At 41.3% G+C, this 20561-nt stretch overlaps 3 protein-coding genes across 3 annotated transcripts; 2 read left to right on the forward strand and 1 right to left on the reverse strand.

Annotated features, from left to right (window-relative positions):
* Positions 1 to 694: 694 nt before the first annotated feature.
* On the forward strand, positions 695 to 4030 carry timm8a (translocase of inner mitochondrial membrane 8 homolog A (yeast)). The gene is made up of 2 exons (XM_080415819.1): positions 695 to 897; positions 2784 to 4030. The coding sequence occupies exons 1-2, from the start codon at positions 787 to 789 to the stop codon at positions 2946 to 2948; spliced, it is 276 nt and encodes a 91-aa protein (XP_080271945.1). The 5' UTR covers positions 695 to 786; the 3' UTR covers positions 2949 to 4030.
* A 2044-nt stretch (positions 4031 to 6074) lies between these two features.
* On the reverse strand, positions 6075 to 14696 carry LOC308075935 (magnesium transporter NIPA2). The gene is made up of 6 exons (XM_080415967.1): positions 14616 to 14696; positions 12907 to 13042; positions 11927 to 11983; positions 11462 to 11552; positions 9625 to 9785; positions 6075 to 8296 (listed from the first exon to the last, which is right to left on the reverse strand). Exons 2-6 carry the CDS (start codon positions 13040 to 13042, stop codon positions 7614 to 7616), a joined length of 1128 nt encoding a protein of 375 aa, XP_080272093.1. The 5' UTR covers positions 14616 to 14696; the 3' UTR covers positions 6075 to 7613.
* Positions 14697 to 15821: 1125 nt separating this feature from the next.
* On the forward strand, positions 15822 to 19421 carry mars2 (methionyl-tRNA synthetase 2, mitochondrial). The gene is made up of 3 exons (XM_080415984.1): positions 15822 to 16198; positions 17192 to 17526; positions 18195 to 19421. Exons 1-3 carry the CDS (start codon positions 15937 to 15939, stop codon positions 19362 to 19364), a joined length of 1767 nt encoding a protein of 588 aa, XP_080272110.1. The 5' UTR covers positions 15822 to 15936; the 3' UTR covers positions 19365 to 19421.
* The last annotated feature ends 1140 nt before the right edge of the window (positions 19422 to 20561 follow it).

The following is a 20561-nucleotide window of genomic DNA, read 5'->3' on the forward strand; positions in this document are numbered from 1 at the left end:
AAAACAAGACAAAGTGTAAAGAACATTCAGGGTGTATTAGCCATATAGATGGATAACACTCAAGGTGGATCATGCAGGATGCCCAGAAACCTATATAAGGGGATGAATGACCCATTCAGTCCCGACCTTTAGTGACCTCCTAGCCTTCCTATGATATATGGAGATCCCCGTAGATAGAGACAACCGACCTCCCCCAAGTCTGACATCATAGAATCTCCTAGACGGCTATACATGGAGATACCTATAGCTCTGACATCAGAGAACCCCTCCCGGAACTTCCATATATGGAGATAACCGCAACGCCCAGGACTGACGTCATACGGTCATAGTCCCATATTTGGGCATAACTGACGTAGGCCGCTCCATATATGGAGATCAGGAGATGTCTGACACTACCTGACATCACTGTAGTGACATTAGGGCCGCAGACAACGGCATAAAAAGGCTCGACATACCTCGGTAGAGGAGAGTTCCAGCAGCGACCCAGAGAGTCCTTACAGAGAGATAAGCATCGTAGAGAATCCAGCAGTAGTTGATTCTCACAGCCTAAAGCAGCACATATCAGTTTCCCTACTTCGGATCTGGTTAACGAATCAGTCGATTATCAGTTTTATACAAAGGGTAAATCTGGGCCAAAACAAGAAGAAGAGGGTCACGTAATTCTTTAGGTCGCCACTTCCCGTGTAACCCCCACTACGTTACTGTATACACACGTGAAGGTCAGGGGCTGACTGAGACATTCATTCATTCATTCATAAACTAAAAACATCTGTGTACCATTGAGTGATGGACGGTAAAGGAGCCTCCGCGGACCCCCAGCTGCAGCACTTCATAGAGATAGAGTCTCAGAAACAACGCTTCCAGCAGCTGGTTCACCAGATGACTGAAGTCTGCTGGGTAAGTAACAGCCATGGATCACAAGACAAGACGGGACCGTCATGGATGAACTTACACCTGGTGTTTTCGTTTTCTCCATTTACAGGTCCATACATCTACATAAACGTTCAGGTTTCAAATGTAAAGTGCTTAGCCATGGCCACGGATGTTACAATTATGTACGGGTCCTCAGAAGTACCCTGATCTTCCGTATTGTTCAATACAAAGCATTTTAATCCGATCGGTGGCCATTTTCTCATAATAGTTATAATGTATCAGCGTGCAATACACCTCCCAGCCGATAGGGTCGCGTGTGAGGAAAACGCAAAGAAAATGGCCACCAGTCGGATTAAAATGCTTTTTTATTGAACAATAGGGAAGATGCGGGTACTTCTGAGGACCCGAACATAATTGTAACATCCGTGGCCATGGGGTAAAGCACTTTATATTTGAAATCTGAACGTTAATGTAGACGTACGGGTCAAAAAAGGAGAACGTGCAAACACTATGTTGGAGTTTCATCCATGACTGTCACGTATCAGGGCTACTGGGTGAGAAGAAACCTACACAGTCCTGTCCTACACTTCTTCTTAGCAGCACAATACCAATAAACCTTCTTAAGTTGCAGGTCTAAAATCACAAGTTTGAGTATAATAACAGGCTGGGCTATTTGTAAACAAAAAGAAAAGTAGAGTCAAAGTTCTACAACATTAGACATCATTCATTTTGGCCTGGTTGTGCACAAGCTAACCGGCGTTAGCACGGTTAGCTTGTTGTGCCAAGTAGATACCCAACTACTACCTTAAATCCACAACAGTAGTTACAGTGGTGGGAAAAGTACCTCAACATTGTACTTATAAGTACGCACGGTACTTGAGTAAATGTACTGAGCTACTTTACACCACTGGATATACCTACTACCTTAAATCCACAAAAACAACAGTAGTTATTATAGGCTTATGACACACTGACCTGGCTAGGTTACATGTTGTGTAAAATAACACACTTTAAACTGTCATTGTTATTGTTAGTACTGTACAATTGAGTTATTTTTTACTTTACTGGAGTATTTAAAAATGTCAGTACTTTTACTTCGCTACATTTATTTGAAATAATGAGTTATAGTTATTTTGTAGATTTAGATTATTACAAAACATACATTAACCACTTCAGCCCTATATAAACGTTAGCTATTTGAAAATAACAGATCTACAAGATCACAACGCGTCACGTATTGTAGATCTGCTATTTTCAAAAGATTTTTTATACATTTTAGACATATGACAACTTGGAAACGGGACATTCTGCATAATGAGTACATTTACTTTTGGTACTTTGATACATTTTAATACCTATACTTTTACTCGTGTAAATTTTGAATACCGAACTTTTACTTGTAACCGAGTATTTCTACAATGTGGTATTGATACTTTGACTTATGTAAAACAAATGTGCGTACGTACTTCTTCCACCACTGGGCCTATAGATGGGTTTCCCGTTGGTAAACATGAGAGGATGATGCGCGCGCAGTGGAGGGAAGAGCCTGTAGAGGGCGCTATTACCCGCAGCAGCTCTGCCCATTGTACATTGATAAAATAAATGGTCTTCACCGGGTTTAATGAAAGTAGATTAAATGATGCAGTTTGTAATATCTTCTTTACTCAATAAAAATGATTTGTCGGAAGTTGTATCTGTCTGTATATAATAGCAGCATTATGCCTATTATGCCTATAATAGCAGCATTATGCCTATCTAAATCCCGAAAATAACAATAGAGTGAATGGCACTTCCGGGTCGTTCTACCTCCCGCATGCGCAGATTGCACACTCTGCTCTGTGATGACGTCGCGCGGAAACCCATCTATAGGCTAAGCTAACTCTTGACTTTTCTGCGTATTTTTTTTCCAGGACAAATGCGTGGACAAGCCTGGCCCGAAGCTGGACTCCAGGACAGAAGTGTGTTTGGTGAACTGTGTAGAGAGATTCATCGACACCAGCCAGTTCATCCTCAACAGACTGGAGCAGACCCAGAGAGGGAGTCGAGGCTCATTCTCATCAGACATGTCAGACTAGTCTGTGCATTATAGACCCTGAGAGAAAGACTGAGGAGGAGACACACACACACACACACACACACATACACAAGCACACAGACACTGATACATCCTAGTCGGTCGGTCCTGACAGCTCTCTGTGTGGTGGTGGTGTAATTATTTGAACAACTTGGAGATAAAAACACAGTGTTACTTTACTTTTACAAGTGCCTCAGGTTCAACGCCATGTTATCAATGTCAATGACGCTCAAGTTTCTTGGACTTATTTCCCTCCTGCCCGGCGGGACCTGGGGTCATGTTGTGTATGAATGACATTTTCATTGTGGGTCAAGTTGCAAAAGCACTTCAACGTTTGTTTTCTTTCTTAAGCCGGACTGTACGCGAGGAATTATGTCCCATCATCACTGATTACACGAACCTAGGCTAACTGCTCTCTGGTAAAAGGTTCTAGGATGAAAAACAAATATCCAGGACATTGTGTGCCTCTTCTACCCAATAGTGTCAGCAGACTATCAAGAAAGAGGAAGAGAAAAATTATGGCTAAAGGAATTGTACATATGCAATAAATAAATAAAAAATGCCAACCGTACCCCCTGCCTATTGGTTTTGGTACGTATTTGCTGACAAGGCTATACAGTTGACCACTTACTTCCATTGAACATTGAAGTGAAACATGCCATGACTCGGGTATGAGGCTGGTCTATCAGTATGTTGTCAGTATTTGTGTATAGGTGTTGTTGAATGGGTGAAAAATGATAGTACTTTAAACCATTTAAACCGGGAACGCATCTGTGTCACCACTTTAAATAATTATTTTATACTCTATACTAATAAAAAAAATAGCAGATATACAAGCTCGCAGAGTGCCGTGCTACGAGCTTGTAGATCTGCTTCTTTTTTTATTTTTATCGTGAAACTTGAATATAAATCTTTGAATATATATATTTTTAAAGCGAAATTTTTTAACTCAAATCTTTGCTTCTGGGGGATTCTACAAATTGTTGCTATATCAGTGGTTCTCAAGCGTCTTTCATGTCAAGGACCCCAAAAATGATATGTATTTGTACATGGACCCCCCCATCTCAAAATATTTAGTTCCAGGGACGCAAAGAAGAAGCAAAGATTTGAGTAAAAATGTATATATATACATTCAAAGATTTGCACACATTTTCACAATCTATTTTCAAAAATAGCAGATGTAGATCTGCTATTTAAGCTCATAGCGTGGCTTTAGCGTTAGCTTGTAGATCTGCTAGCCAAATAAATCTGAAAATGACACAGTATGCGTTCCTGGTCTTACTGGTTTAAACCATGTTGCAGCACTACATAAGATATTGTGGTGAAATTATGTGAATATTTTGATGATTGCGAGGAGTCTCCCATGCACACACCTCAAACTCGCCTTGTCACAAGACAGAGTTCAGTGCAATTTCCCATTGCATCTAAAAAAATAGTGATTTGATTATCAATGTGTTTTTTTTAATGACTCCCATTGTACATATATGTCATGATTCCAGTTGGTGCCACGTACTGACCTATGAAAAAATTAGTCATAATTAAAGGTGATGTATATTTCTTGTTAAAGTAGTGAGCTATATATTCTTATGATTGCTCGATAGAGTCAAGTAACAGGGTCTCCCCATCTCTTTAGTAAATTAGAAATATATATTTTAGGATAATGTCATCCAATCAGGGGAGTGAAATTGGAGAGGGGGGAGGGACAACATTTGTGCTGAAACACTATAAAACTGAAGCTAATAAATGCGTTACTGCGTTACTTACTGAACAAACACTCTATAACAGTGGTTCTCAACCAGTGGTCCTTGGGGGGGTACCAGGGGGTCCCCAGCAAAATGAGTTAACATAGCATCAAAATCATTTTAACCACTTAGCTTTGGCTATTCAAAAATAGCAGATATACAAGCTCATAGCGCGGCACCGAGTGCCGCGCTATGAGCTTGTAGATCTGCTATTTTTGAAAAATCTTGAAAATGTGTGCATAGCTTTGAATATATATCTTTTAAAGCGAACATTTTTAACTCACATCTTTGCTTCTGGGGGGGTCCCTGGCACAAAACATTTTCAGATGGGGGCCAAATGTATATCAATTTAGGGGTCCCTGGCATGAAAAGGGTTGAAAACCACTGCTCTATAACAATGATTAATATCAGAATATAGAGCTTTAACCTTTTAACAAACACTTGACAACAAGGTAGACAATGCTGACAGTGCGGGCTTGAGGCTCATGAGGCGTGCCCAGTGAGCCGCTAGGCGAGCGACTAAACGCACGGCCTCGTGCGTCAACAAGCGCATCAGAGTGGACAAGCTGTGGTGGATGGATTAGGTTATCACTACACTCCAAATTGCACATTGTACGAGACGATGATGTGTGTGTGTCTGAGACCGGCTGCATGCGGAGCACATCACTTAAAAAAAAGCCTGGGTTTCCGAGGCTACTTCCACCCAGACAAAGGAAGGACGGCACAGCCAATGAAAATGATGGGGCATGATTTGTGAACTTAACTGGTGCAAATGGCACACACGCTTCCCAGAGTTCCTGCCTTATGTGTAGGCCTGTCACAATTATTACATAACCCTCCAATCGTAATTATTTGAGATAATCGCAATTATTTTTGCATAATCGTTTCCATGTTGAAAGATTTTTTACACATTTTCAAATACTAAAAAAGCAGAAATAGTAGCTATTTCTTTTTTTTTACATGTATAAATGATCAAATATGTCAATAATTTCTTTGTATATTTCATTTATTTGTCATATCTGCCCTGTGCATTTTTTTATTACGAAGCCTAAAAGGCTTCATACAGTATGTTCCAGTGTTCAATGCCAAACACACAATTAAATCGTTAATCGCAATTATTTGAGTGACAATTAATCATCAACTTAAATTTGTAATCGTGACAGCCCTACTTATGTGATGGAATGCTTTGTCACGACGCTCTCTTAACCACGTTCAACCTGGCATCCCTATTTGTGGCATGTCATAGGCAAAAGAATTGTCAAATATTTTCAAGATTATTCCAAAAGTAGTGAAAATAGACGATCTGCAAGCTCACGATGCTTCCCGATGCATTGTGTGCTTATAGATCAGCAAGACATCATCATGTTGGCAATGGCAAGACATCATCCCTGTTAACACTGCATTGCACAATGCAAGTTTAATCTTTGAACATATGGGGAAATGCAGTTGTTCATTAAGGCTAATACAAAACAGGTATTACAGTAACAATAAGTAACGTATTCAACCTTGATCATCGGTACCAAAAGTGAACGTGAACCATATTCAGGAACTAACTATAGCTTTTGCCTTGACCGTGGCCACGGAACAGTTGAAAAAAAATGTGCACAATGAATGTTAAAAGTTAAAAGTGCAAAAGGAATGCATAGACAATAGGACATCTGAGTAACAGAAGGCACAGTGTGGTTTCTTTACAAGCTTTTCAGCCCTATAGGCAGGCAGTCATGAATCATGATCAGACTCTAGAGATTGTACATATATCTACATACTTTCAAGTCTATACTACACACATGAACTACAATAGGGTGCTTTCACATACAGTAGACATTCAGAGAAATTGTGTTATCACATACATTATAAATCTGTCCTATACGTTTCATCATAATGATTTGGCTCTACTAATGTGACAAAAAAATACCTCTTTGATAAATAAATAAAAACATGAGCTTTTACAAACATTCAATTGTGCTAAAATCGCAGCTAGACAAGCTCGTCATCCAGTGTTTATTGTTTTATGTAAGGCAGATTTAGTAAACAGATTGTTTAACCCATTAAGACCTGAGGCCAATTCTACAAATGTCTTAGTTTTCTGTTTCAGTGGTGCTCAAACTTTTTCATGCAAGGACCACCCAAAATTTTATGCATTTGCCTGCCGACCCCCCATCTCAAAATATTTTGTTCCAGGGACCCCCCAGAAGCAAAGATTTGAGTTAAAAATGTTCGCTTTAAAAAAGGATATATATTCAAGATTTGCACACATTTTCAAAAATAGCAGATATACAAGCTCGTAGCGCGGCACTAGCCTGGGAAGCAAAGCTTTTCGGGTCTATGATCCGGTCGGGAGCAGAAGTAGCCCTACGTCACCAGGCGCGTCATCCGCGTCATCAGGCGACCGGATCGCGACAATCCGGAAAGACGTCACCCTAAAATAGGTCCGTCCTAATAAAATCCTTGATGCAGTGTAGTTTAGCTTATTTTTTAAATATAAATGTGAGTGTACTTTCCGGAGACTATTTAGCGTCTGTATTATCCGGTATTATCCCACGGGGAAATTCTATTCCATTTAAATAGGGATTGGGGAACCAAAACAAAGCGGCACCACAAAACCGGATCGCGACAATCCGGAAAGAGGATTCTTTTTTTCTTCAGTAGGCGTGGCCTAGACCGGATCATATGGGTCTTTAGTAACGCATACCAGGCTTTCCTCCGAGGTGGAAAGACTGGTGACGCGAGGTTAGCGCGGCACTAGCTTGTATATCTGCTATTTTTAAATAGCAAAAGTGTAAAATAATGCTTTTTTAGCTCAAATCTAAAAATACACAGATGCGTTCCCAGTCTTAATGGGTTAAGTTGGCACATCGTAAAGCTTGGCAGAGGAGAACATAAAAGGCTTTTCAGTGGCCAGACTGGCCACTGGTGGCTTTGTGCTAAGTGGTGACAAAGCCATTGTTCCTCCTCGTGGAGTTCTCCGGTGGGTACCCCCCCTTGGAGGAGGAGCCCCCTTCCCTGGGAAGTGTCATGTCATCCTCCTCGGCCTGATGAATCTCGTGACTGGGGAGGGCCACGTAAGCCTGGTGGTGGCCCCTGGGCGACGAGCCCCCCTGAGCACCCGGCTTCCTCAGGTGCAGCGGCAGGGCGTCCCAGGTGAAGGCGACGTCCTTGAAGGCGTGCAGGAGGAAAATGCCCAGGATGATGGTGAGGAAGCCGCTGATGGTCCCCACCACGCCGTCCACACTCATGCTCAGCCACTCCTTGAAGAGGATGGCCGAGCAGGCCATGACGGAGGTGGTGAAGAACACGTAGTAGATGGGCGTGACGATGGAGGTGTTGAAGATGTCCAGCGCCTTGTTCAGGTAGCTGATCTGGATGCTGACGCAGAGCACCAGGCAGACGAGCAGGGACCAGAACAGCGGCTCGGCCAGGACGGCCGTGCCTCCGAACAGCTCCTTGATGCCGATGCCCAGGCCCTTGACGCAGGACACGGAGAGGGAGCCGATCACCGAGCAGATCAGGATGTACACCAGCACGTTCTTCTGGCCGTAGCGCGGCGCCACGCCGAAGATGAGAGCCAGGCTGCTTATCACGACGCCCACCGCGAACACAATGAACCCTGGGACGAGGCACGCACCAACATGTTACAATAGGGTTAGGGCAAGATCAAAATATGAAAGCAGCATAAAACAGGGCTTAAGTGGTTCATAATATTAACATAATGATAATATACAAACCACTTATGCAATCCAAAAGCGTTTTCATTGGAATTTGCAAGCAAGCAATGGAGCAATGTCAGATGAAAAGAGATGTTTGGATGGCCAGGGATCAATGTGGAGACTGGAGAGGTCATTTATTGTTGGACTCGTGGTAAATGCTCCCATGTGAATAGAATGGTTTGATCCAAAATAGCTTCTGAATGGAAATTACTGGTGACTTGTGATAGACAGGCTTGTAAGAGAGACTGAACTTATTTTAAAGGATTGTCAGGAAGGCAAGGCAAGGCAAAGCAAGGCAAGACAAGGCAAGGCAAGAGTTTATTTGCATAGCACATTTCAACAAAAAGGCAATGCAATGTGCTTTACACAAAACATCAAGCAAAGGAAACACATTATAAAAGGTCATTAGGATACAATAAAAACAGAAGAAGTAAAAAATAACAAATACAATTACAGTGCAGAAGAGAGAAAAAACACCAAAGAGGAAGGAGGTAGACCTTTATTAATCCTACAAGGGAAATTCCGTTTTGGCTTCACCCAGCTGATCGCTGCTGGTCATTTTGATGCTTTTTTTTTTTTTTTTGTTATTGTTTTTGTGAATTGTTTTGATGTTTTTCTTTTGTTTTGATGCTTTTAATAGTTTTTTTGTTTTGACCATGTACAGCACTTTGGTTAGCTCGGCTGTTGTAAACGTGCTGTATAAATAAAGTTAGATTTGATGATGAGTGTTTGGGGGACACGGATACTGGACGGGCTAGAGTAGAGAGGCAAACTGGTGACCTTCTGATTACCAGTATCTACTCTTACCACTAAGCTACAGTCATCCCAGGAAGTTTGTCTATGGTATTTTATTAACCCATTAAGACCTGAGGCCGATTAAAAAAATGTTTTCTAAAAAAAAAAAAATCATGAGTTTTCAAAAATAGCAGATCTACAAGCTCATAGCGCGGCACTCGGTGCCGCGCTATGAGCTTGTATATCTGCTATTTTTGAATAGCCAAAGAAATCTAAAGTGACACAGATGCGTTCCAGGTCTTAAAGGGTTAATTTTGTTACTACTTTGTTACTTATAATTTTCTTGAAAATTTAAATATGTTTTAAAGAAAAAGCACCAGACAATGGCTGTCCGGGTTTTTTCCATGATGTGTAGAAATATTGCAAAGCAGCATAAAAACTGAAAAATCTCCTGCAGTAACAGTGGGAGAGAGTAGCTCTGCTCTGTCCATACCTGGGTCTTTGAGCTTCTCAGCCATGGCAGTGAGGGAAGCCACCTCTTCCTCCTGGGGAGCGTGGATGACCATCACCGTGGACCCCAGGATGCACAGTAAGCAACCAATCTTTCCGTGCACATTCAACCGCTCATTCAGGAAGTAGGAAGAGAGCACCGCACTGCGAAAACAAACAAAAACATTCATAGAGTCAGCTCTGAGGTGCAACTGATTTGCCACTCTCAGATCGGTCCAGCTTTTTTTAGACACACAGATGCACAGACAGACCCTCTTATAAACGACTAGACGCATGAATGGGCCGTAAGAATGGGCACCAGCTTTTTACATTAACCCATAAAATCTGTGTCCTTTTACATTTTAGCGTTGGCTATTAAAAAATTGCAGATATACGAGCTTGTACATCTGCTATTTTTGATTTTTTTTTTTTAAGTGTTTGAAAAATGTTGAATAATTTTGAATTACGAAAAAGTTTGAGAACTACTGATTTAGATAGAAGAAGGCATTTGTAGAATCAGCCTCTGGTCATAATGGGTTAAATGAGAAATTACCAAAAGATGACTGTGCATAGCACAAAAGGCAGCAGCCTTTACCCACATGAACCCTGGCTTCCCTATTCTGGAGATGTCATAACATTCTGCAGAAATAACTGATCTGCTATTGACCTCCAGTTCTGTGAATGCCTGTTTTTGTCTATGGTTGTGACTTAGCGCCCTTGTTTGGCTGCTGTTTTAAATTGAATTTGAGGCTGCTCTTTTTATGATCATTGTGTATATGTATTTTATTAATTGATTAATTGATATTAATCAATTAGTTGTATATTGCTTGTCTATCGCTTCTGATTGTTTGTTGGTTTTGATGTTTGATGATTTGTTTTTTTAAATGTTATCTTAGAGCGGTCCTCTTGAATCTGTAAGAAACATCATAATTCATACTGTTATGCAATGATGTTTTAAAATAAAACTTGAACATGAAGTATATGGGGTATAAGTGGTAAAAGGGCACTGGTCACTGGTCAGTGTGCTTTTTGGGCCGAGCGGAGTGCTTTCAAAAGTTGAGACAGATGCGCATATGACATGGGCCGATTTTTATCTGCTACCCGATCATGATAGATTGTGTTAAGGAAACAATGCGGTTGGCCAGGGTGAACACTGACAATGCAAACAGTTGCAATCATCGCTAAAGCGTTGGCAGTTTGGTGTAAAGAAATAATATGTCTCTTAACCCATTAAGACCAGGAAAGCATCTGTCATTTCAGATTTTAACCACATTAACCATTATCTTACACTTTGGCTATTCAAAAATACCAGATATACAAGCTCAAAGTGCTATTTTTTTTTTTATCATGAGAATTTGTGCAAATCTTTGAATATATATATATTTTTAAGCAAACATTTGTAACTCAAATCTTTACTTCTGGGGATTCTACAAATGTCTTCTAAAGCCTAACTGGTTTTTTTGTTTTGTTTTTTTTAACGTATGTTGCTATAAAATCAGTGGTTCTCAAACTTCTCCATGTCAAGGGCCCCCGAAATGTAAAATGTATTTGGTCACGGACCCCCATCTCAAAATATGTTGTTCCAGGGACCCCTGAGAAGCACAGATCGGAGTAAAAAATCTTCGCTTTAAACATATATTCAAAGATATGCACACATTTCCCACGATTTTTCAAAAAATAGCAGATCTACAAGCTCATAGCCCTTTTGAATAGCCAAATAAATCTTAAAATGACACAGATGCGTTCCCGGTCTTAATGGGTTAAGGTGTCATATCAACAGAGCGACGCGTACACGTGAAGAGCGAAGGTGTGAAAGCAAGAAACTGATTGAAGACATTTACCTCACAAGCACACTCATTGCTCCCAGTGGAGTCACCAGTGTGGCAGGTGCAAATGCATACGCAGCGAAGTTAGCAGCCTCTCCAACTCCCACTGAAACACACAGAAACAACATTAGCGTTTCAAGCATCTATAAAGGGGTCTTCTTACAGTTATGCTATAGCTGGATAGTCTTGAGAAATTCTTCTTGTCTAGCGGAGCCTACATATTGTGCAAATGTGCTCTTTTGAAGGAATGTAGCTGCTTCAAAGGGATGCTGTGGGAGTTGGTGTTCTACTGACAAGAGCATCAGCAAAAAAATACCAAACCCACAACAAACAACCTCCCTCTCTCTTTGAAAACAAAGGCCACACTTTTAGAGAGAAGGTTAAGGCTGACAAAAATCAAACAGAGGACAGGCTTGTCACACGATTCAACACATCCGTTGAAATAAGTATTGGGGTTTGTTGGTCGATTTAGTCACTTACTTGAAATAAGTCCTGCCCACCATAGCCATTCCTTCAGGTAAGCATAGCCCCCTTGACCTGTGAAACAGAAGGCATGCACAGGACAGCTATAAGATGGGAAAATTACAGCCTGACCCAGATATCATCAGTCTGGCCAATACTGTATATTTGCCATTATTTGACTTTTTGGATGACATCTGTATCTGCAATGATGTAGCTGATGTGTCCTGATTTTTAATCACTTTAAACCTGGTGTCCCTGATTTGGTCATTATAGGCGAAGTTTTCAAAAACAGCCGATCTACAAGCTAACAACGCATCGCAAAGTGACGCGTTGTGAGCTTGTAGATCGGCTAGTTTTTTAACTGTTTTGAATAGGTAAGTAAGAAGTTCAATGAAATAAAGTTACTTTTTGTGTATCTTATATACTTGTTTTCTTGTTCATTGTAATATTCTTTAAAGAAAATTACAATTAAAAGGCTTTTTGTTTATTTATTATTTAAGTTAAATGTTCCTCAAATAGAAACTTTAATAGAATCTTTAAAAGTTTTTCTAATAGATTTTTAACAAAATATTGTCAAAACATCAGTTATTGGTACACACACACACACACACACACACACACACACACACACACACACACACACACACACACACACACACACACACACACACACACACACACCTTTAGACCCCAACGGAGGTGTGGGTCGAAACAAGAACAAATTACAAAATAATAAGTAGGCACATAGCACATGAGGAAGCATAAGCGAAACGCGTTGTGCAATAAAGCAAGTCATCCTGCATTTGAGAAATGCGTGGTCCCTTCTTTTTAAGGTCATTTCTTTGTAATATATATATATATATACTGTAAGAAGTTGAATTAAGAAGCGTATAAAGGGGATATAAAAATAATAATATTATTTATTATTATTATTATTGTTATATACGGGCTCTACTAAAAATAAAATGTTCATGCACATATTTATGGTTCTACCTTACCTGCTCTCATGGAACCTGTACCAGCCAGTCGCAGGAGGCCCTTCTTCTTCAGGATGAAGCTGGCTCCTATGAAGAGGCTGGAGCTCACAGCCAGAGACAGGCCGATGTAGAAATCCTTGCGGCTGCTGGCATCCATCTGAAAACACCCAAACAAAACATGATGAATGTTGATTGATTGAATACTTTATTAAGACAGAAATGCAAACAGCACGGGGTACAGTCAAAAATACATTTGAGCTAAAAAGATAACACAAAAACGTCCTGGGGAGTCAGGACTTTCCATTGTGGTCCTATGTATTCAATCAATCAACATAGCATAAAAGATAACACCAAAATACAATATCATGAACAAATATCAGTGGTGGAAAAGTAACTCAGTACATGTACTCAAGTACCGTACTTACTTAAGTACACTTTTGAGTTTTTTTTTACTTTACTGGAGTGTTTCCACCTTTCAATACTTCTACTCCACTACATCTCAGAGGCAAATATTATACTTTTCTACTCAACAACAATTATTTGAAAACTTCAGTTACTAGTTACTTTGTAGATTTTGATTATTATAACAAAACATACATTAACCACTTCAGCCCTATGCATACTCAGGATATTTGAAACTGGCAGAAGTGCACAACGCGAATTGTGAGCTTGTAGATCTGCTATTTTCAAAATATTTTTTATACATTTAAAACATTTGAAAACTTGTGAAATGGAACATTCTGCATAATGAGTACTTTCTACTTTTGTTACTTTAAGTACATTTTGATACCAATACTTTTATACTTTTACTCAAGTAAATTTTGAATTCTGGACTTTTACATTGGAGTATTGATACTTTTACTTAAAGGGGTAGTTCACCCCCCAAATAACTTTTTTTCTATTGATTACTCACCCCATGGAGCCTTGAATTCATGGATATTTATTTGTTTTTGTCGCATTCCTTCCTTTATTATTTGATTATAATAAATGTAGCCCCATTGATTCCGGTAGGAGACACAAATGCATTTGTGTCTCCTACCGGAATCAATGGGGACACATTTATTATAATCATAAATTATTGGCTTAGGAATGTGACAAAACCAAAAAAATATCTATGAATTCAAGGCTCCAGATGGTCAGTAATCAATAGAAAAAAAGTTATTTTGGGGGTGAACTACCCCTTTAAGTAAGTGCTTTTTCCATCACTGGATTCATCTTTACGACTGAATTTCCCTTGGGATCAATAAAGGTCTATCCTATCCCTGTAAAGTGGTTAATGTATGTTTTATGATGTAATACTTTATATCTGCAAAGTAACAAGTAACTAAAGTTTTCAAATATTTGTAGTGGAGTAAAAGTACCACATTTGCCTCCGAGATGTAGTGGAGTAGAAGTAAGAGTATAGACAATTGGAAATACTCCAGTAAAGTAAAAGTACCTCAAAATGGTACTTAAGTACAGTACTTGAGTAGATGCACTTAGTTACTTTACACCACTGCCACTGATGATACACAAAAACTTTTAATTTGCAAGGCATATAGCTTATAGCAGCCTCCTCCTCCTCCTCTCCACATCACATGACAGCCTGCTTGGTTCTATGTGGTGACTTGTGGTGAGGAAACATCCAAAAACACCACTATATAAACAGTTATTTCTCATATTAAGCGCTCATTTCTAGCATCTAAATCGGATCTAATGTGTTTATCATGTATTAAATGAATGGTGTTTACCTTGAACTCTCGCCTCAAGCCATTCGTATAGTTTCACTTCCAGCTGCCTCTGCTCTGGTGCTGCTGCTGCTGAAGCAAGCAGCTGACTGGATGCTGCCGTGACGTCACCAAGGCACTTCCTGGTGGCAACGGTTAACGGTCGCCCTCCGGTGTTGCCATGTCCGCTTATTATAAGCGACTTTGGGCTTGTTTTTCTGTAAACGTGTTTTTTTGGGGGGGGCTTATTTCTAAAGTCTAATATACAACTAAGTTTACTAATGTTGTTTAAACCAGTGGTTCTCAAACATTTTCATGGCAAGGACCCCCAAATGTATGTGTATTTGTCCACGGACCCCCATCTGAAAAGCCACAAGATTTGTGTGGCTTTGGAAAAAATGGGAGAAAAGTGTGACCTGACTCCCCACAGCCCCCAGGACTGCACAACAAGACGCCTCTCTCTACGACGCCATGAAATAAACAGCAATTTTGCCTGATGTTGCTGGGCTTAATGAGGCAGTCGGGATAGGCCTGGGAGTCATGTCACACTTTTCCCCGTGGAAATATCCCCCAATTCCCCAAAAATAACAATTAAAAAAAAGGCCAATGTAATAAGGTTAGAGGGGGTTATTTTCATAGACGTGGTTGCTTATTTCTCTCGCAGAACCTGGCAGCACTGGTGGTGCTATATGGTCGGTTGGAAACCTTGTATGTGAGAATAGCCGATCTACAAGCTCGCGACCCGTTGTGAACTTGTTGCAGATGATCATCTGCTATTTTCTCTACTTGTGTGCCACACTCTTGTGTGATGAAATAGAGCAATAATTCATGAAAAGGAAAAAAAACATAAAAAGTTGAAATATGGAGATACGAGGTTTCTGCCCGACAACGACTACTATTAAAGAAGGAGGACGTTTTAATTTGAGGATAATTCTTTATGACAACTAAATATATATATATACAAATACAAAACAAACAAACACTACATCATTTTTTTTTTAAAGAAGAAGGAGAGGTCTATGCTTCCGACTGCAGTGGTTTGCCTCCCACCTCCGTGCCTGTACCTTCTTTACGGAGCCTTGTTGTATACAACCCGGAAGAACAAGACCTCCCCAACCTTCAAGAAAACACATGACAGCCGGTGTTTGCTATATCTTTTTTCTTGCTTTCTGTAAATTAAAACAAATCTCAGGTACAGTTGATCACATCGACCAAGAAACAAATATCAGAGTTCTAACTGTCCCGGCGTTGGTGACGTTCTGCTATATGACATCATCATCTGAAACGTCATATGACATGAATGAGTGGATTAAACTAAACGGTGCTCATTGAACTCAGTCTAACGATGAGGACTCCATGTCTTTACATCATCAAGCAATTCAACCCTTTACAGAGACTGCAGACCTGTGCGTTATTGTCAACACCCTCCTCTCTTCCACTGAGATGCATGAGCAGCAGCAGAGATGTTAGGAGCCATTACTACATCACTACTCCTATCTTCTATGTGAACGCCTCCCCTCACATAGGACATCTGTACTCAGCTGTGACAGCTGACTGCTTGCATAGGTATAAGATACTGAGGGGCTTCAACTCAAAGTTTGCCACAGGTAAAATGTTTGTTTTCTTATTTATTTTGATGCAAATGGTGTGCTACATTGATATTTGCACTCCTTACGTTTGACTGCATATAGTGCATCTAAAGTCGTAGCCATGGTTCACATGACGCTCATCTGTCACAATGCGTCATGGCGCTACTTGTTCCTGTTTTTTGAAATGTCTACATTTACAACCCGTACATCTACATAAACGTTCAGATATCAAATATAAAGTGCTTACCCCACGGCCATGGATGGTACAAGTTAAAACGCCTGGGTTTAAGTACCCGTATTTTCTGTATTGTTCAATAAAAAGCATTTTAATCCAACCGGTGGCCATTTTCTCAGAATTGTCTCCATGCTTTCAATTACGCGACCCTATCGGTTGGGAGGTGTATTGCACTCTGATACATTAACTCTATGGAAAAATGGCCGTCGATAGGAGTAAAATGCTTTTTATTGAACAACACGGATGATACGGGTACTTAGACCCAGGCGTTTTAACTTGTTACATCCGTGGCTGTGGGGTCAGCACGTCATATTTGAAATCTGAACGTTCATGCAGATGTACGGGTTGTAAATGTAGGAAGAAAAAAAAAACAGGAACAAGTAGTGCCATGACGACTGTCAAGATATGACAGTCATGTTTCAGGGCTACTAAAGTCGGTGACTATTAGTCTATTGGACTATAATAATATTCTTTTAAAGAATATTCTACTTCGTGATAAAAAAAACTGCTCACAATAATCGTATCGCAGAGATTTTAATTTATCATGAAATTGTACTAGGATGAATTAGCTTTTGAGCTGCAAATTCAGTCCCACTTAGACCCTCTATAGTTGATAAAACAGCACATTTGAGCACATTTGGTACGTTCTTATTTCACTCTACACACAAATCGACGGTGAATGTTCCCCCCAGAATAGGAATGATGGGGGTTCAAGTGGTTAACAAAAGTGGCGTTTTAAGCATATTTTGATTAACGTTTCTTACCTTGTGTTTCAGGCACAGATGAACACGGCCTGAAGATCCAGCAGGCTGCTGATGCTGCAGGGAAAGACCCCCTGAGCTTCTGCACGGATGTGTCCGAGAGATTCAAGCACCTCTTCAGGAGCTGTGACGTCCAGTACACAGACTACATCCGAACTACAGAAGAGAGACACCTGCGTGCTGTGGAGCACTTTTGGTCGCTGCTGAAGAGCAAAGGACTCATCTACAAGGGGAGCTATGAAGGCTGGTACTCCACGCAGGACGAGAGCTTCCTCACGCCGTTGCAGGTCGGAGACGCTGTGGACTCCTCTGGGGAAAAGATCAACATATCCCTGGAGAGCGGACACAAGGTAAATAATGTCAGATTCCGGGAATGGTTGTGATATCATTTGAGACTAATGAATGTGATGCAGGCGTAGATATAGCTCCAATCGGAAACCTCTCCCTCCGCTGTAAAGCTCTGAGATGAGGTCCTACGTAGCTCAGTGCCTGTGGGGGGTGACATCGGCGATGCATGATTCTTACCCTTTTCTGCACATCGTATCCAAAATGTAAAGGTATTCTGCCCTGCTCTCAGATATTTAGAAAATCTAACTGACGGGTTGAAACAAGCGTTTACATCGCTTATTTAGTCAGCCTGTGGCCATGTTTTCCCAATGCAATCTTACGGGAGCAGTACTGCACATGCGGGCGGGGGTTGACATTATAAGCGCTTGTTTCAACCCGTCGCTTAGAGTTTCTTTTCCGCTAAAAGTTAAAATATCTGAGAGCAGGGCAGAATACTTTTTGGATACGATGTGCAGAAAAGGGTAAGAATCATGCAGAGTGAAAAATATTCGCCGATGTCACCCCCCACAGGCACCGAGCTGTGTAGGACCTCATCTCGGAGCTATATAGCGGAGGGATAGGTTCTAAATGGGGCTAGCGTAGATATAGTCCATAAGCAAGACTCCAAATGAGACTTGTGGCATGTGCCACTCACATGGAAATACAATGAATTCTCGCTACTTTGTTGCAGGTGGAGTGGATGAAGGAGGAGAACTATATGTTTCGTCTGTCTGATTTCCGCTCCCAGCTGCTAAACTGGCTGAATGGGAACCCCAGCGCTGTGCAGCCTAAACGCTTCCACCACGCAGTTGTCCAGTGGCTCCAGGAGGACCTTCCCGACTTGTCGGTGTCCCGCCAGAGAGACCGTCTACAGTGGGGTATACCAGTCCCGGGCGACCCGGATCACACCATCTATGTGTGGCTGGACGCTCTGGTCAATTACCTCACGGTAGCTGGTTATCCAGACCAATATGAACAGTGGTGGAACGCTGCCCACCACGTTGTAGGAAAAGACATCCTAAAATTTCATGCCATATACTGGCCAGCTTTCCTTCTTGGCGCTGGTCTACCGCTGCCACAGACGATACACGTGCACTCCCATTGGACAGTAGGGGGCAAGAAGATGTCCAAAAGCGTGGGGAATGTCGTAGACCCCCTTGAAAGGTCACAGAGATTCACGACCGATGGAGTTAGGTACTTTCTACTTCGTCAGGGTGTCCCGGACTCGGACTGCGACTACTACGATGACAAAGTGGTCAAGCTGCTCAACGCGGAGCTTGCGGACTCTCTGGGTGGTCTTCTGAACCGCTGCACGGCTCCCTCACTCAACCCAGCTCAGCGTTACCCCCTCTTCTGCTCCGACGCGTTCCCCAGTCAACAGAACGCGAGCGCCACATGCAGGGCTGTGGCCGAAGACTACCACATGCTTGATGCTGTGAAGGGTCTCCCGGCTGTTGTGGAGCAGCACTACGAAAGCATGCACGTGTACAAAGCTCTGGAGGCTATCAGTAGCTGTGTGAGGCTGACCCATGGGTTCGTTCAGCGCCACACACCGTGGAAGTTGGACAGAGACGAGGGCGAAGACCAGCGCTGGTTGGACACCATCATCCATGTGACCTTTGAGTGCTTGCGGATGTACGGCGTTCTCCTGCAGCCCGTAGTGCCCAAGACTGCCGACAAGCTGCTGTCCAGACTAGGCATAGGAGCGGAAGAGAGGAGCTGGGCTGCTCTGAACTTTCTGCCAAAATATCGCAGTATGGACTGTCCCTTTGAAGGGAGAACGTTAGGTCCTGACACAGGAGTGTTGTTTAGGAGATTGGAGAGACCACACACGGAAAAAGAGAAATTTAAGAAAAGCTGATAAGGCTGGCATAAACCTTTGTAAAGTTTTATGACTATACTATTCAGTGATTGTGATGCAGTGAATAAAGGCTGACCAAACGTTTAATGTTTATCATGAATTCTGATCAAGTATATTCATTTACAAGTACTTTATGTTATGTTTCTATTCTGACACATCTATTTTCCTGAATATAGAGTTGTTTCTGACATATCATCACCACTTCCATCAGGACAAAATGATGTGTGTCCATTAACTTAACATATACTGTAGTTGGAGATATATATATATATATATATATATATATATATATATATATATATATATATATATATATATATATATATATACACACTACGTATTCAAATAACGTAAATCACAATTTACATAAAGTTATCCTCAATGCGCTGTACTTGTGTTTGGCAGTTCACATACAGTGTGCAAAAAATTGCTGAGTCATGGTTTGAGCAGGGAGAGACCTTGAACCAGTTCACGAACAATGAATGAAGGTTATCTCTATTTGAAATTAGGGAGTATGTCTCCTTTTGCTGAACTAAATGTCTTCTATTTGCAACATTCAGGTATAAGGGGGGGGGCAGTTTGTGTATGCCATCTGTCTAGAAAGAGTCACAGTGTGAAACCACAACACTGCACTTTTCACCTTCTTCTATGTTCTAGCTGTTCTTTTAAGGCACTTGTTTGTCCGGGGACACCCCAAGGGTCCTTGAGGGGGTTGATTGATGGTTATAGAGCCAAATGGACCCGTACCAGGCCTGTAACTCTCAGAGTGTACAAATGGAACCAATGTGTACACACTCGCAGTTAAATCAACACAGAGGGTTTTACAGTATAGATTGGGGTCCCAGAGATAGCAATGGGGGTCCGTGGCCTACTGTACATCAAACTGGGGGGTCCTGGGAATGAAAAAGGGTTGAGAATGACTGTTTTAAACTAACAGTACATACCTCCTTGCCCCCCCTTCAGAGCACTTGCCACCCACAGGGCCCAGGTCTAGCCCGCTGGTTGGAGGGGGCATGATGTTTCGTTACACCTCCATTACCCGGAAACCACGGTTGGGGAAAGTAAGAACAATGTGTCCGTACTCCATGCGTAAACTCTGAGAGCGTACAAATGTTATAATGCTAATTTTATTTTTACCTTTGCGGTAATCCTCAGAATGTAAATGAATTTTTTTTGGCGGTGAAGTACATCTTATTA

The sequence above is a fragment of the Gymnoscopelus braueri genome (genome assembly GCF_963280865.1).
Source record: "Gymnoscopelus braueri genome assembly, chromosome: 20".
Lineage (NCBI taxonomy): Eukaryota > Metazoa > Chordata > Actinopteri > Myctophiformes > Myctophidae > Gymnoscopelus > Gymnoscopelus braueri.